Here is a 14,981-nt window from a genome sequence, read left to right as displayed (position 1 = left end):
TACTGTATGTAGCACTTACTGTATAGGTCAAAGTTTCCAAATCACATATAATGTTTATGATGTTGTTAGTGATGTTGATAGTATGGAATTGCAATTTGTCAGTAGTTCTTCATATTTGTCACCCCATTTTGTATATAAAAGAAATCCAAGCAGTTTTCAGGAGTGTGTGAAAATGTAACAGAGAAGTACATTTTTAATGTTACCAGCAATGTATAGAATACCTAGGCAAAGTATGAAATATCTGAATTATTTTAATATTATATATACTTTCCCTAGACATTGTATGTAATACCTAGGCATTATATAGAATGACATGCTATTTAGGCAAAGTATTAAAAGATTGTCATGAAAAGGCTTTTATTGAAAAGATGTATAGTATATGAAAATGAAAGAAATACAAAATAAACTATAGGATTTTCTTATTGAGAAAAACAAGTTAAAATAAAATATGAACCTTCTTTTTTGCCATGTGACATTAGAAATGTCATTAGCGAGAGTATTTTATACTTCACCGGTTTGTCTTTTGGCATTGCATAGAATGCCTAGGAACTGTGTGACATATTAATCGTTTCGTACTGTGCCGTCCAATTTTCGGCATTCTATATATTGCCTAGGCATTCTATACAATGCCAGCCTTTCATACATTGCCGGTATATACATTGTAGGTCAAACCACCTAGGCACATTTCGTTCCAGGACTTGAACTGACTCATGGTATCGGATCATTGGTCATAGGGATACAAGATGACAGAAGTTTCCAGAGGGTACTAATAAAAGAGCCAAGACCATCTAGGTCCTCCACAGTAAAGCAAATCATAATCAAATTTGAACGGACGTCTATGCAACAGATTAATTTCAATCTTGAAACATTTGGATTTTTCACAAAGGTAAATGGACTGGAATTTATTACAGTGGTTCAGAATCATTACCATTGCGTATTCGTGCGCTATGTAGCTAAGCTACATTGGCGGTTGGATCAAGGGTTTTTGGGCTGTCTGATTACAGACGTTGAAAGATCCCAGGAAGTTTACCCAGGAGATGACCCAGTGCGAATAGAGGATGAAAACGTGGCACCGGACTTTAGGAAAAAGCCGTAGCCGTGTTGTTCCTTCCGAAATATTACCATAGTATTGGATTTTTCCACTTGTGTTTTTTTTTCATTCTGGCCCGCATTCTCTTATTTCAATCACTATTATTATACATGATGGTTGTGTTAAAGTAGGCAGTAGTAAGGGAGGTTTTAATGCGGTATAATCACGGCAGCTCCACCCCAATCGGCTGCGTATTGTATGACCACTCAACCCCCCCTCCCCAAAGCCATCAGCTGAGCCGATCTCGGGGTAGAGTCCAGCTCCGCTTTTTGCCCCCTTCGTTTGCATGTGCTCTCAATTGTGTGTAATCTCGCTGCATCCCAGCTATTCACATGTTAATACGTTGCTCTTCGAGGCAGAATGAGTGTTCTGTTTGGAGACCGGCGGACCTGTGAGGAGACGATCTGCCTGGCACGTACTCAAAGAAAACTTTGTCGGTCACAGTTGCACTTCTTTAACGCAAACACAGAAAACAAAAATGACTGTGTAAAAATGAACAGTTTGAAGTTCGCCACACCTGGGAGGACTTTGTTACACTTGTAGCGGCGGCGGGACTGGAGTGGAGAGGAAGGTAGGAGGCGATGCGCATGACTGAACCGGGAGTTTCTTAAAGAGGCAGCGCTGCCTGTCCGGTATACAGATGACGGTGTGGCGCGAGCAGTGGGTGTAGACTGAAAAGCTACTGATCGTATACGTTTAAATCACAACAGAACAAACGTCTAATATTTAATTGTAGCCTACGGTAGTTTTGTTTGTTTGATTAAATGGGAGTTTGGAATTTCCCGTCTTGTTCATTTACAGTTTGATGTAATTGTAAACACCTTTATTTTTGGGTAAATATCATTATGTACCGTTGCATTTTACATGGCTGCCTTTTGCTTCGGAGATGCTTCATGACACTCAAGACATGCACGCCTTTTCCTTGTTTATGTAATATATCGCCGGCGAACGAACGGAGTCCACTAAGTTGGAAATGCATTATCATTTCAGCCGGTACAGTTTGTGTTTTCTCTCGGGATTTGGACTCGCATATCACAAATGGGATCGTTCCATAAAGTTCACGGCACAGGTGCCTTGCAGGTGCGACCAGCCTGATTCAGCTTGATTTACTTTGGCCTCTGAGGTCTAAACGGCTTGAAACAGCTACTCCGTGGGGTGTGTTTTTGTTGCCGAAATTCCTAAATTAAGCCCTAGATAGTTGGCGCTGATTTTATTCTAACTAATTTATTAATTTGTATCAGTTCCCACATAATTGATTCTAATGCCTACACAGGTTGATCTTACAATGGTAATTCCCCCCGGCATTTACATGGTTGTTTCCACCCAGATTATTAAACTGTAACAGTTACATTGTGTCTTAGATGCGTTAAAAATTTTTGCGAGTTTCCTTGGTGATCCACTATGCCCACGACGACCACCACAATTTGGCTGGACTTTTGCATTATAGTGCCAAGACAGTTACAAAGCTATCTTGTCTGTCTAAAGACTATATTCAGCTGTGCCATTCTAAACCTGTCAGTTCTGCTTTTTCATGTGTCTTGGATCCATCTATTTTTAACCCAATTCAGAAAGTGGGGAGCTATTACTTCTGTCTGTTATTGGCTATATATTATGCCATTGCCAAAATGTTTCTTCAGAAGGCACTTTACAGAGCTAACAAGATTACAATACTGTTTCAAATGTACTTAAACGTACAATAATAACATGGCCAATAGAAAAAAGGTGGCACTGGCAGGTACCAGGACAAGCATAGAAAAATACCTGACAGATATTTTAATTGTAAATTCCCAAAAGGAGCATACAAGGCCAGCACATCAACTGTATTAAACTGTAGATAGATAGATAGATAGATACTTTATTAATCCCAAGGGGAAATTCTATAAATCTGTGTTATAAAAATGTTTTCAAGTTCAAGTTTGATTTTGTTTATTTCATTCAAGGTCAAAGTGAGGGCTGAAGCCTGTCTTGGCAGCACTGGGTATGAAGTAAGAACCAGTCCAGGACAGGGTGCCAGTCCATTATATACACTCAGACACATAGGTCTAATTTAGTATGGCCAATTTTACCTATGCAGCATGTCTTTGGAATGTGAGAGGAAAATGAGTACCTGATGGAAATGCCACACACGTGCGAATGATCACATTACACATTAACTTCAATGCTTCAGGCAGTAGCTAACTGGCTGTGCCACCAAAGATGAAAAGAAAAAAATACCTAGTAGAGTAGCATAAACAAAGTGTATCATGCCACTTTCTATCCTTGCCTTGCAGGTAACCCCATTGAAAGTTAAAAGCTTGTGATTGTTGTCACAGATGACATAGGTTGACCGGCGTACAAGCCAGGATTGATGGTTCCTTACCTGGCCAGGAAACCTTTAGAAAGGAAGGGCATGAATTAAAAGGCACCTCTGTTGGGCAGGAAGCTGGGTATGTTTCTGGCCAGGAGGTCTTTATTTGGAAGACAAGTGAGAGATGTCCACCTCAAGATGTGAATTCCCCCAGTATGCTGGGTGGCAGCATTCCGCCAGTATAGCACCTATTTGTGCACCTTCAGGGTAGCATGGAAACTGTAGTATCAATAGGCACCCCGCCGTGATACTTGGATATGCTGTCAAAAATATACTCTTTTGTCCTGGGAAGATTCCTTCTGACCTGTACGTGCTTATTGGTGGCAGTGATGTTGTGCAGGAAGTACTCCTGGGTCTGGGTTGAAAAATTAGCTTCTCTGCCTTCCCCATGTGTGTCAAGAGTCGGGAGCAGACTCGGGCAAAGCTCACCTGGGAGTAGTGGGGAAGGAGCAAAAGAATAAAGAAAAGAAGTATTTATTCTGTGTTCTGGTAAGAGAAGGAACCTATGTAAGGTATTTTTGACAAAAAATTTTGACCGTAGGACGTGTGTGTCTAGTTTTGTTTGCGGGTACTGCTGCACTCCCTACAGGTCACAATATTTACTGCTTTAGAAGCTTTTCTTTTATGATGACTGAAAAAGTTGTTATTGTGTTTTCCTGGGAAATTCAAAGGTTTGTGCACCCCAGTCTTTATTGTAGTTTACGTTGGGATTTGGTCATTGCCTCGCTTGTGTATTCACAGTATAGTCAAAAGAGGTGGGTAGCTGTGTGGTAGTCAGTCAGATCAAAATTAATACGATGGGAAGCTGGGTCAGCTAAGTGAGTGACACACCTCAGAAAAGAAATGCCAAAATAGTTAAAATGCAGGATGTGAAGCAACTAGAACAGACACAAAAAAAACAGTTGACTAGTCAGGTCAGTTCAGTTCAAAATTTAGTCTTGTGTGACTAGTGGAGGCAGTTACCACCTCCCAAGTTATGGCTGATTGTGTTTGCTTGCTTTACATTGTGTGTATGTATGTATATATATATATATATATATATATATATATATATATATATATATATATATATATATATATAGTGAAAGGTGCTATATACAGTCATGGCTGAAATTATTGGCACCCCTGGAATTTTCCCAGAAAATGCACCATATCTCCCAGAAAATTGTTGCAATTACAAATGTTTTGGTATACACATGTTTATTTCCTTGATGTGCATTGGAACAACACAAAAAAACAGAGAAAAAAAGCCAAACCTGACATCATGTTACACAGAACTCCAAAATGGGCCAGACAAAATTATTGGCGCCCTTTCAAAATTTGTGGGTAAATCGTTTTATTTCAAGCATATGATGCTCGTTTGAACTCACCTGTGACAAGAAACAGGTGCTGGCAATATAGCAATCACACCTGAAGCCATTTAAAATGGAGAAACGTTGACTCAACCTTTCTGTTGTGTGTCTGAGTGTGCCACACTAAGCATGGAGAACAGAAAGAAGAGCAGAGAATTGTCTTAGGACTTGAGAACAAAAATTGTGGGAAAATATCAAAAATCTCAAGGCTACAAATCCATTTCCAGAGATCTTCATGCTCCTTTGTCCACTGTGCGCAACATAATCAAGAAGTTCACAACCCATGGTACTGTAGCTAATCTCCCTGGACGTGGACGGAAGAGAAAAATTGATAAAAGATTGCAACGAAGGATAGTCCGAATGGTGGACAAATAGCCCTAATCATCTTTAAATCATATCCAAGCTGTTCTGCAGACTCAGGGTGCAACAGTGTCAGCTCAAACTATTCGTCGACATCTGAACGAAATGAAACGCTATGACAGGAGAGCCAGGAGGACCCCAACGCTGACACAGAAACATTAAAAAGCCAGACTGGAGTTTGCCAAAATGTACTTGAGGAAGCCAAAATCCTTCTGGGCGAACGTCTTGTGGACAGATGAGACCAAGGTAGAGCTTTTTGGTAAAGCTCATTATTCTACTGTTCACAGAAAACAGAATGAGGCCTACGAAGAAAAGAACACAATACCTACAGTCAAACATGGTGGAGGGTCTAAGATGTTTTGGGAATGTTTTGCTGCCTCTAGCACTGGATGCCTTGACTGTGTGTAAGGCATCATGAAATCTGAAGACTACCAAAAGATACTGGGGTGCAATGTAGGGCCCAGTGTCAGAAAGCTGGGTCTGCGTCAGAGGTCATGGGTGTTTCAGCAGGACAATGACCCCAAATATACCTCTAACAGCACCCAGAAATGGTTGAAGAGAAAGCGCTGGAGAGTTCTGAAGTGGCCAGCAATGAGTTTGGATCTAAATCCGATTGAACACTTATGGAGAGATTTCAAAATTGCTGTTGGGAGAAGGCGCCCTTCAAATCTGAGAGACCTTGAGCAGTTTGCAAAAGAAGTGTGGTCGGAAATTCCAGTTGAGAGGTGTAACAAGCTTGTTGATGGTTATAGGAAGCGCTTGATTTCAGTTATTTTTTCCAAAGGGCGTGCAACCAAATATTAAGTTGAGGGTGCCAATAATTTTGTCCAGCCCATTTTTGGAGTTCTGTGTGACATGATGTCAGATTTGACTTTTTTTCTCTTTTTTTATGTTGTTCCAATGCACATAAAGGAAATAAACAAGTGTATACCAAACATTTGTAATTGCAACAATTTTCTGGGAGATATGGTGCATTTTCTGGGAAAATTCCAGGGGTGCCAATAATTTCGGCCATGACTGTAGGTGCCCGACCCGACACGGAGGCATACGTAAAAATAAAACACAAATTTATTTTTCTTCAGCTGGAGGGCATGTCTTCACCATGTCCCCCAGCCACAACACAGTCCCAAAAACACCAACACAAAAACCACACTAATTCTTCCTCCACTCCTCACAGGCAGCTTTGTCCTCCTCCTCCCAACCCTGGTGCCCTGAGTGGTGGCCCCAGGCTCTCTTTATAGTTCACCCAGAAGTGCTCCAGGTGGAAATTAACCTAGATTAGGCTGCACTTCCGGGTGTGGCTGCATTACCTCCCACTTAGGCTCAGGAAGCCTTGCAGCTCCCCCTGGTGGTGGCCACGGAGCCCAACAGGTATGAGCTCCGGTGTTCCAAGGTATTGGCCCTAATGCAACCCAGGGGAGCTGCCACCAAATGTTCCGGGGGAAGTAGTATGCATCCCATGGCTGCTCCCCCGGATCCAGTATCAAAGGGGACCAATGAAGCATCTATCTGTCTATTTTGATATGTGTGTGTTTGTATACACAACTGGTCGAAAGTTTTAGAACTCTTCAGTTTTTACAGTTTTTCTTCAGATATAGTCAGCTGAAATGCAATGAATGACCTAAAATAGTGAAAAGATAAGCAGTAAACTGCCAGAGGTTTAAATTTAAAGTTTAGGTTAGCACAAACTGCAAAAAAAGTAAATATCAGAATATTATAAATGGGCCTTTCTTCGAGGAACAACTAATAGGTTACAACTTACGGATATTCTGCAGCAATTAAAGTAAATTAGGCTTGCAAGTTGAAGCAAACAATTTGCACAGGTGTCCAAACATCTGCTGATTACTTGAAAACCGTCTGTCTACTTTAAAGCAAACTTGGAATAGACTGTGTTACTATACCCTCTGAAGTACTACTTGGACAATACTCCAGTGATACTGGCAAGAAAACGGCATTTAACCAATGAAATGAGACAGGGCATTATTACCCTATGTGTATTTGTGTGATGCTGTGCTGTGCTTTGCTGTCATCATTTTAAAGTTCTAAATTTACCTTATTTCAATGCTTGGAGGCTATATTATGTGATGAGTGCTATACAGGAGTAAACTGGCTTATTGAGCAAGTACCGGGTGCAATACAGTAACAGTACCTGGAAAAGTGTACCAGCCCATCGCAGGGTAAACACACACACAGACTTCAGAGGCCAGTTTACAATTACCAGTCTACCTAACCTGCATGTCTTTGGACCGTGGGAGGAAACCCACATGGACATGGGGAGATCATACAATGGCTTATTGAGTAGAGCACTATCTGAGTGTGAATAAAATGTATTAAAAAACATCAAATGTGAGGTATGTAGTGGAGTAATGTATAGTAAGACTGTGCAGTTGTGTCTTTTTTATTTTTGTTGAAGTTACCTAATATTCAAAAAGCATGGGAAACGTAGCCTTTAATTTACTGTAATTGACGATTCATTTTTATTGCTGAAAATATCAGTCAGTATCTGGAATTTATAAAGTTGATATTGTTTAAACTATTGTTGTTATATGCAGATCTTCTTAAGCGACTTCGTATTCAAGATACAGAAATGGCTGTTATTTACCACTGTGAGTCTTTGAAGTCCATGGTTTGGAAGTTTGCTGAATTTTTTTTTAAATTGTGTGCAGTTGTTTTCTTTGTGTCTTCAGCTATGGTGGTATTTTTAGACGTGTGTTTGGTGCATAATAGATCATTTAAAAAATGATCATTTGTGCTCTTTGCGTAATAAGTGTACTGGTTGTCAAGCAAAAATAATGCATATTGCCATTCTGAGCGAGTGGTTGCTGTTTTTTCATACACTGCAAAGTAGAAAGGGTGGCTTTGTGTTTGATCAATAATAGTATTTTGTCCTCCATCTATATGTTAATTTTAAATCCCCGCATTGTCATAGGTCAAGGAAACAATCTGTTGAAGATGTTTGGTGTTCCATTCCCTTGTTACATCCTTTTAGTCTTTAGCAGCAATAAAGCACCTATAGTTGTGTCATTCCTGCACCTTTAAGTAAGCCTGTTTCTGCTAATATACAGTGTACAGTTAAATGACAAAATCCTTGACTTAGAGGTAAAGCTTTTGTTTTTTTTTGTTTTGATATACTTTATTAATCCTCAAGTGGAATTTGTGACCCCTTTGTCCTCAGTTCTGGCCAAACATAGAATAAAAATCGGTGTGCTCTGTAGCCTCTTACCTGTATTGTCAGGAAAGGATGAATACTGTGTGCTTTATACACTGTAAGTAGTTTTCCCTTCTCTTGCTTTGTTAGCATTTCTTTTTAAACATCCCTCTGTTGATTCATATCCTTAAAACACTTAATCCAGTGCAGCAGGTCATGGAATCAAAGACTGTCCTACTGTAGGCTGCAACAGAAATCAATGGATTGGACATTGATCTATCTAATTTACAGTACTCCTCTACACTCACTCTCTAATTTATATGGGTCGATTTAGCATCACCAACCACCCAAAAATGAAGATATGTATATGTGTATGTATGTATATATATATATATAAGCCAGGCTCACAAAGCTATGATGCAGTAGTTCTAACCATTGTGCCAACATGCTTTAAATTTTTAAACAATTAAGTTTAATTCAGGCTCTACTGAAAGCATAGAATTAGAACAAGACAGTTGCAATTCTAAGTTGATCTTTATGAAGCACCCTACATCATCACCCCAGGAAGGAATACTCCACCTAAAAATGATGTATTTTTTTTTTCTGTTATTTACCCCATGAACCTTGTAGTGGTGACTGAGAGGAATTTTAGCCACATGTTTGCTGCAGAATGGAGAGAGAAGTTTGACATAATTGAAGCCAATAGTGACTAATGCCATACAAGAGCTAACAATATAAGAAACCTACAAAATCTCACATCAGACATCATGAATAGGGAGCTAAATCCTCATGGGAGTCACTTTTTGAATTGAAAACCCGCTTCACAACACATCACCTCTCATAAGCTCATAAGGAGTTTGGGCCTGCTAGACTACAACGCTCCCTATGTAAGTGGAGTCTGGACTAACTGACAGCGAGACCTTAGGCAGTCCAGTACCATCACGCTGAGCACTTGTTCCCACCAGGGTTATGTACTCGGCCCACTTCTATTCACTGTGTTGACTCACAATTGTATGGCTGCATACAGCTTGAACACTATCATTAAGTTTGCGTATGACAAAACGGTGTTGGGTCTCATCAGCAATGAGCATGAGTCGGCTTACAGAGAGATAGGATGATTGGCGGACTGGTGAAGTACAACAATCTGTCTCTTGATGTACTGTAAACATGGCGAAAGGTTGTTAACAGGAAGTAGTATGCTATCCACACCCCACTGCACATCAAGGTTTCTCTCGTGGAATTGGTATGGAGTACCAAACTCCTTGGTGTGCATCGGGCATCTGACTTTACTTGGACAAATTAAAACCACCTCCATATCAAGAAGGCACAGCAATGTCTCCACTTCCTTTGGCAGCTAAAGAAGGCAAGCCCACCCCCAGCAACCCCTCCCACCCCCATTCTCACCACATTCTACAGGAGCACCATTGAGACCATTCTGATTAGATGCATCACTGTCTGGTTTGGAAACTGCAGTGTCCCTTACCATGTAGTTCTAGAACAGATAGCGCACATAGCAGAAAAGGTCATTTGGACCTTTTTACAAACTGTTGTATCCACTTATAGCCTGTAGCATTGTAAAGGATTGCTCCCTCCCCTCCTTTGTCCCACTTCCATATGACAGAAGGTTCTGAAGCATTCAAATCAGTTCTGCCAGTTTCTGCAATAGCTTTGTCCCCTTGACTGTCTGAACTCTGAACTCCTTGCTGCCCTCCTGCTCTCAGATCCTAGGAGCTTCTTTGTATGCAATACATTTGTTACCCTTGTTAGTACCTTTTTATTATTAGTTCTTCTTATTTATTTATTAAACTCTTTTTATAATTATTACTATCTACTCACTTTCCCACTATTTATTGATTGATTGATTGTGCAGCATAGTTCTTTGCCTGTCTTTCACTTGCCCTGTGTTTCTGTATGTGTTGCACTTCAGTCCTGGGAAATGTTACTTAGTGCCACTCTATGCTGCCAATACTGTGTGTGGATGGTATGACAATAAAGCCATTTGACTTCTGTCCCTCATGTATTGATACAGAGTTCTGTGTATAATTTAAAAAGTCAATCCCACAAGGCTTTAGTTCATGATTTATGAGGCATGGTAAATATTCTGGAAGTAACTAACAATACTTTACCAAAAACGCATGAATTTTGCACATTTTAAGCATATGACTAGATAACCACAACTTATTAATTATGCAACACAAGTAATGTGAGATTTTTTTTTTCTTTCATTTTTCTCATTGTTTGCCGTTGTACAGCATTGGTCACGATTGTCTTCTATTATATCATACACTTTCTCTCAATTCCCCATCAAAGCATGAGATTATGTTTTTCTCAGCCCCCTCTACAAAGTACTCCGTGTAAGTAGCATCTAAAAAATATTTTAGGGTGGAGTATAAAAACGAATCAGCTAATTGCGAAAGGTCTCAGTTTTTCATTCTAAGCTTTTTATATTCCAGTTTTTTTTAACAAGTAGCTGGGCGACTCAAGTGTTCTTTCTTTTGAAAGGTTGATAGAAAAGAAATCTGTAAGCCTACAATAAAGAATTTATTAGAATCAAGGCTCCTAGTCAACTCTCCTGGGTTGTTTTTCACCATTAATTCAAGGTTCCCCTTATTTTGCTTTTTTCAAATAAGGGACAATAAAACACAGTAAGGTGTATGAAATCTGCAAATGTAGGCTCATGATCATTTCACATCTATTGCTCATCTGCTGGCAGATACAGTAAATCTTTGTATTGTGAGTAGCTTGGTCTACGAGTGTTTTGCAAGACGAGCAAAAATTTTTTATAAATTTTAACTTGATAAAGAGCGAGGTCTTGCAATACGAGTAGTATGTATATGCTCTGTCTGCCGAGCATCACGTGATCACAACCGATTCGATGCGGTTCTCTCTCTGTCTCGCTGTGGGATTGTGGGTAATTGTCTCCCATGCTCGGTCTCATGTGGCATGCCTCACTCGTATAGTCAACACCTGTATTAGCGTATACTGTTTACTGCAGCATTGTGACCACGTGTGTGAGCACTTTAAAGCATTTTTGTTAAACTTGACTTGTTTAACTTGTGACTTGTTAAAGTCGCAAAAAAAGTAAAAGATTCCACTGAGCCAACAGACAGCAGTGATTCCGTTAGTTATATTGAAAGGTGTCATACACAATAACCCTCCTCCTCCTCTCGTCTCCCTTACACCAGCCACGATTCTTTTCAAAGGCAAAATGCAGGTTAATCTGTTTGATGTATTTTTACTTTATATTTTGTATGAATCATTTTTATATGAATATTTTTGACCTGTGGAACGAATCATCTGAGTTTCCATTATTTCTTAGGAGGAAATTTGCTTTGATAAACAAGTGTTTTGGATTACAAGCACATTTCTGGAACGAATTATGCTTGCAAACCAAGGCACCACTGTACATATCACTTTCAGCTCTTCACCACTTCCAGAAGCCACTTTATCTTTGAAAATTACCTCTATATATTTGCATTGGTATGCCATCTTCTAATATGATCACTGAACCCGTCTTGCATTTACATGTTTAAATTGTATTGTATACTCTCCTTGTTTTGCCATAATTTCTCTTATTTAAAAGTTTTTTTACACTCCACTATAGAGTTGTTCTTGAAGAACCTTGATGTATGTAAGTTGCTTGCTTTACTGCTGAATGTTTCAAAATTGTCTTTTTATTTAGCAGAGATGACTCTCCTTTCAAGTCACCCAGCCTCCATAGAGTCGGCATCTGCTTCGACCAACTCGGAAAGTCCCGAGCTCAGAATGATGGAAAAGCGTTCAAAGGTTATTGAGGAACTCCTGCAGACAGAGAAAGATTACATAAAAGATCTGCAAATGTGTGTCAAGGAAATAATGCAGCCCCTCCAAAGAAAACAGGTACTAGCACTGTCCTATTTCTCAGTCAGCTTGTCATCAGCTTTATTAGTCCGACTGCCATAATAGACATGTTTTATGGGTATGGTCATGCTCCTCAAATCTTGGCTTCTTCATCTACATTGAAATAATACAGTGGGGAACACTCTTCTTTTTGTGGCATTCTGAAGCATGACCAGAACTTCATTATTAGCTAAAAGTCTGCTTGCTTTGTAATTGTTAATACAGGCGTTCAGTTCTAACTGCTTTATAAGGAAAGTTATTTAATAGCTTTAGCATCATACAAATCACAATGAAGAGTCGATTTCAAGCACATCCCGCCAGCGTGAATACTCAGTCATATTCTTCTTTGCAAGCCTGTGGAGCAGAATGCAGGTGGATATCTGGGTAGGGGCAGGATGTTGGTGATACCCAATTTCGGGCAAAAATGATTCTCACAGATGACACTGCATTCAAGTACTAAGGTTTAGCCAACTTGTCTTGTGTATCTGTCTCACTTCTGAGGTGTTGGAGAGGTCATCAAGGGGTGCTTACCCTGTAGTCTGTGTGTGGATCCCAATGGCCCAGTCAATTGACAGGAACACTGTACTGTAAAAATGGTGCTCTCCTTTGGATGAGACATAAAACCGAGACCCTGGCTCTCTCTGTCTGCCTGTCCAGGTTAAATTGATCACTGTGGCCCCCTAATCAGCCCCTGTCTCTATTGGCTAACAATCTCTCTCAACCCTTCACCTCCTAATAGCTAATATGTGGTAAGCATATTGGTGCAGAATGGCTGCCATTGCATCATCCAGATGGATGCTGCACATTGGTGGTGGTTAATGTAAAGCCCGACCCACCTGAATAGGGAGAAAAGTACATCCTGGATCCAAAACAATATCACTTATTAGTTGGAAAACAAAGTGATACGGCATAGGGAAGCAGCCTTACTAAACTGTATTTAATGTCTTCGTAATGGTTGATGACTATTGTTGAACTAATTGCATCCATTTTCTTGTATTTTGGTGAGCAAAATAGTATTTTGATGGGGCAGAGAACACTTAATACATTTATTTCATTTAAATTAATGGAAATTATATATTTGTGTTATGAAAATTCACCTTATTAAAGGGAATTATCTTTGTAAAGTGAGGGACACCTGTTTTTTTAGTCACTGGGCTATTGAAGAGTCAGCATATTTTTTTCATTTAAAGATTATTTAAGACTGGCCACAGATTAAGCCGTTTATTCAGGGAACTGACAATCAAATCCAAAGTACTGCAAAGGCACAGATTTGTTATGTACATTAATGTAAACACCATTAATATTTCTGAACTACAGTATGTTTGCCTTGCTGACAAGTTAAATCCTACGATTAGCCTGTGCTAAGTTTTCTGAATGAATGAAGTAGCACTTGCATGTCAAACTGAGAAACTAGCAACTGAAGCCTGCAAATTGGCATTGTTAGCTCTATAGTGCCCTACCTGCCAAAAGCGAACATTGGAAAAAATAAAGATAATCATGTAAGCAAGACTGGTTTAATATAGTTCTTTTTATTGTGAGCAGTGTCATTAAGTGCGCCACAAGGCTAGCAAGGATAGTTTGATGTACGTGGAAAGTAGAATCTTCATAAGGCAAAATACAGTAGTGTTAGTAGAATAAGTATATGTGTGGGTTTTTAAAGGTTGCATTTACCTTTTTATAGCTATCAATTAATGAATGTCATTTTGTTTTCATAACCAAAGTTAGGCAGCACATTTGCACAGTGTTTAGTTCTGCTGCCTCTAAGATCCATTGGCCTGAATTCAAGTCTGGCTAGTCAGAGACAGTATGTGGTCAGCAGATGTTCTCACATTCTCTGTATGGCTTTTTAAGCCAACTACTTGTATGTTCCTTCCACATCCGATTGGTGTGTGAGTTGCTGTCACCGCACTCTGAAATTAGTTAAACAAATCTGAAAATATTGTTTTGTTTTAACCATATTGTTAAAGAATAGAAAAAAAAATACGCTGTGTGAGAGTTTTTGTCTTTCTTTATGAACAGCATTCATAGCTCTGCATAGATAGAGTCAGAGCATGGTGGCCATGAAGAAATTAAATAAAATTATTTAATATTTATAGAATTTATAAATATATATTTATATAATATTTATTTCATAGTTGCTTATTTGTTTTATTAAAGGTACAAAATATAGATTGTGACGGGCTCTTTACTATTAAGTAATGTATTTATATGACAGTTGCTTATTTGTTTTATCAAAGGTACAGAATATAGATTATGACGGGCTCTTTGGTAACATTCAGATGGTGATTGATCTCTCAAAGCGCCTGTTCAAAGATCTGCAAGAAACTGATCTTATAGGTGAGGTTTATATATATGTGTGTATTTTATTTAATGAGATTTTTTTTCCCAGCATAATATATTCAAGTCACATCTTGTCTTATCATATCATAAAAACACACCCATGTTGATTTGCCCAGCAGTGTAATAAAAATTAATGTTTCTTGTAAGGATTTGCCAAATAATTTTTTCCTTTTCTTTCAGGCTGAATTAAAGCTGTTTATTGTATGAATCACACTTCATCAGTGTAGGATTAGTATTTTGGTTACCTGTGTATTGCATATTCAAATACACACAAGAAGACAAAAAAATTATGTTGAAATAATCTTTCACTTACGGGTAGCAATTAAGGTAAATTAACAGGAATAGGCTGAAGTACCAGTAGAATGTTCTGTTTTTACCAGCCCATTTTAATACTTGAGACAAAGCCTTTTAAGTCAGAATTGTATCTGTGTTTCTGGTTTTATTTCAACCAAGGTTATGATTCTT

At 39.0% G+C, this 14,981-nt stretch overlaps 1 protein-coding gene across 8 annotated transcripts in view; it reads left to right on the top strand.

Moving 5' to 3' along the window:
- Positions 1-14,981, top strand: part of LOC120543152 (dynamin binding protein) — a 211,627-nt gene that overhangs the window by 158,276 nt on the left and 38,370 nt on the right. For 3 of the 8 annotated variants that reach the window (XM_039776063.1, XM_039776047.1, XM_039776072.1), the window contains 2 exons: positions 11,980-12,176; positions 14,414-14,513. In XM_039776063.1, the coding sequence (XP_039631997.1) occupies positions 11,980-12,176; positions 14,414-14,513 (297 nt within the window). Of the gene's footprint in view, positions 1-1,398; positions 1,662-11,979; positions 12,177-14,413; positions 14,514-14,981 lie in introns of those variants that run through there. The other 5 variants (XM_039776056.1, XM_039776083.1, XM_039776076.1 and 2 more) reach the window with 3 other exon arrangements.

This window comes from Polypterus senegalus, chromosome 1 (genome assembly GCF_016835505.1).
Source record: "Polypterus senegalus isolate Bchr_013 chromosome 1, ASM1683550v1, whole genome shotgun sequence".
Classification (NCBI taxonomy): domain Eukaryota; kingdom Metazoa; phylum Chordata; class Cladistia; order Polypteriformes; family Polypteridae; genus Polypterus; species Polypterus senegalus.
This window is presented reverse-complemented; position numbering and strand designations above follow the sequence as displayed.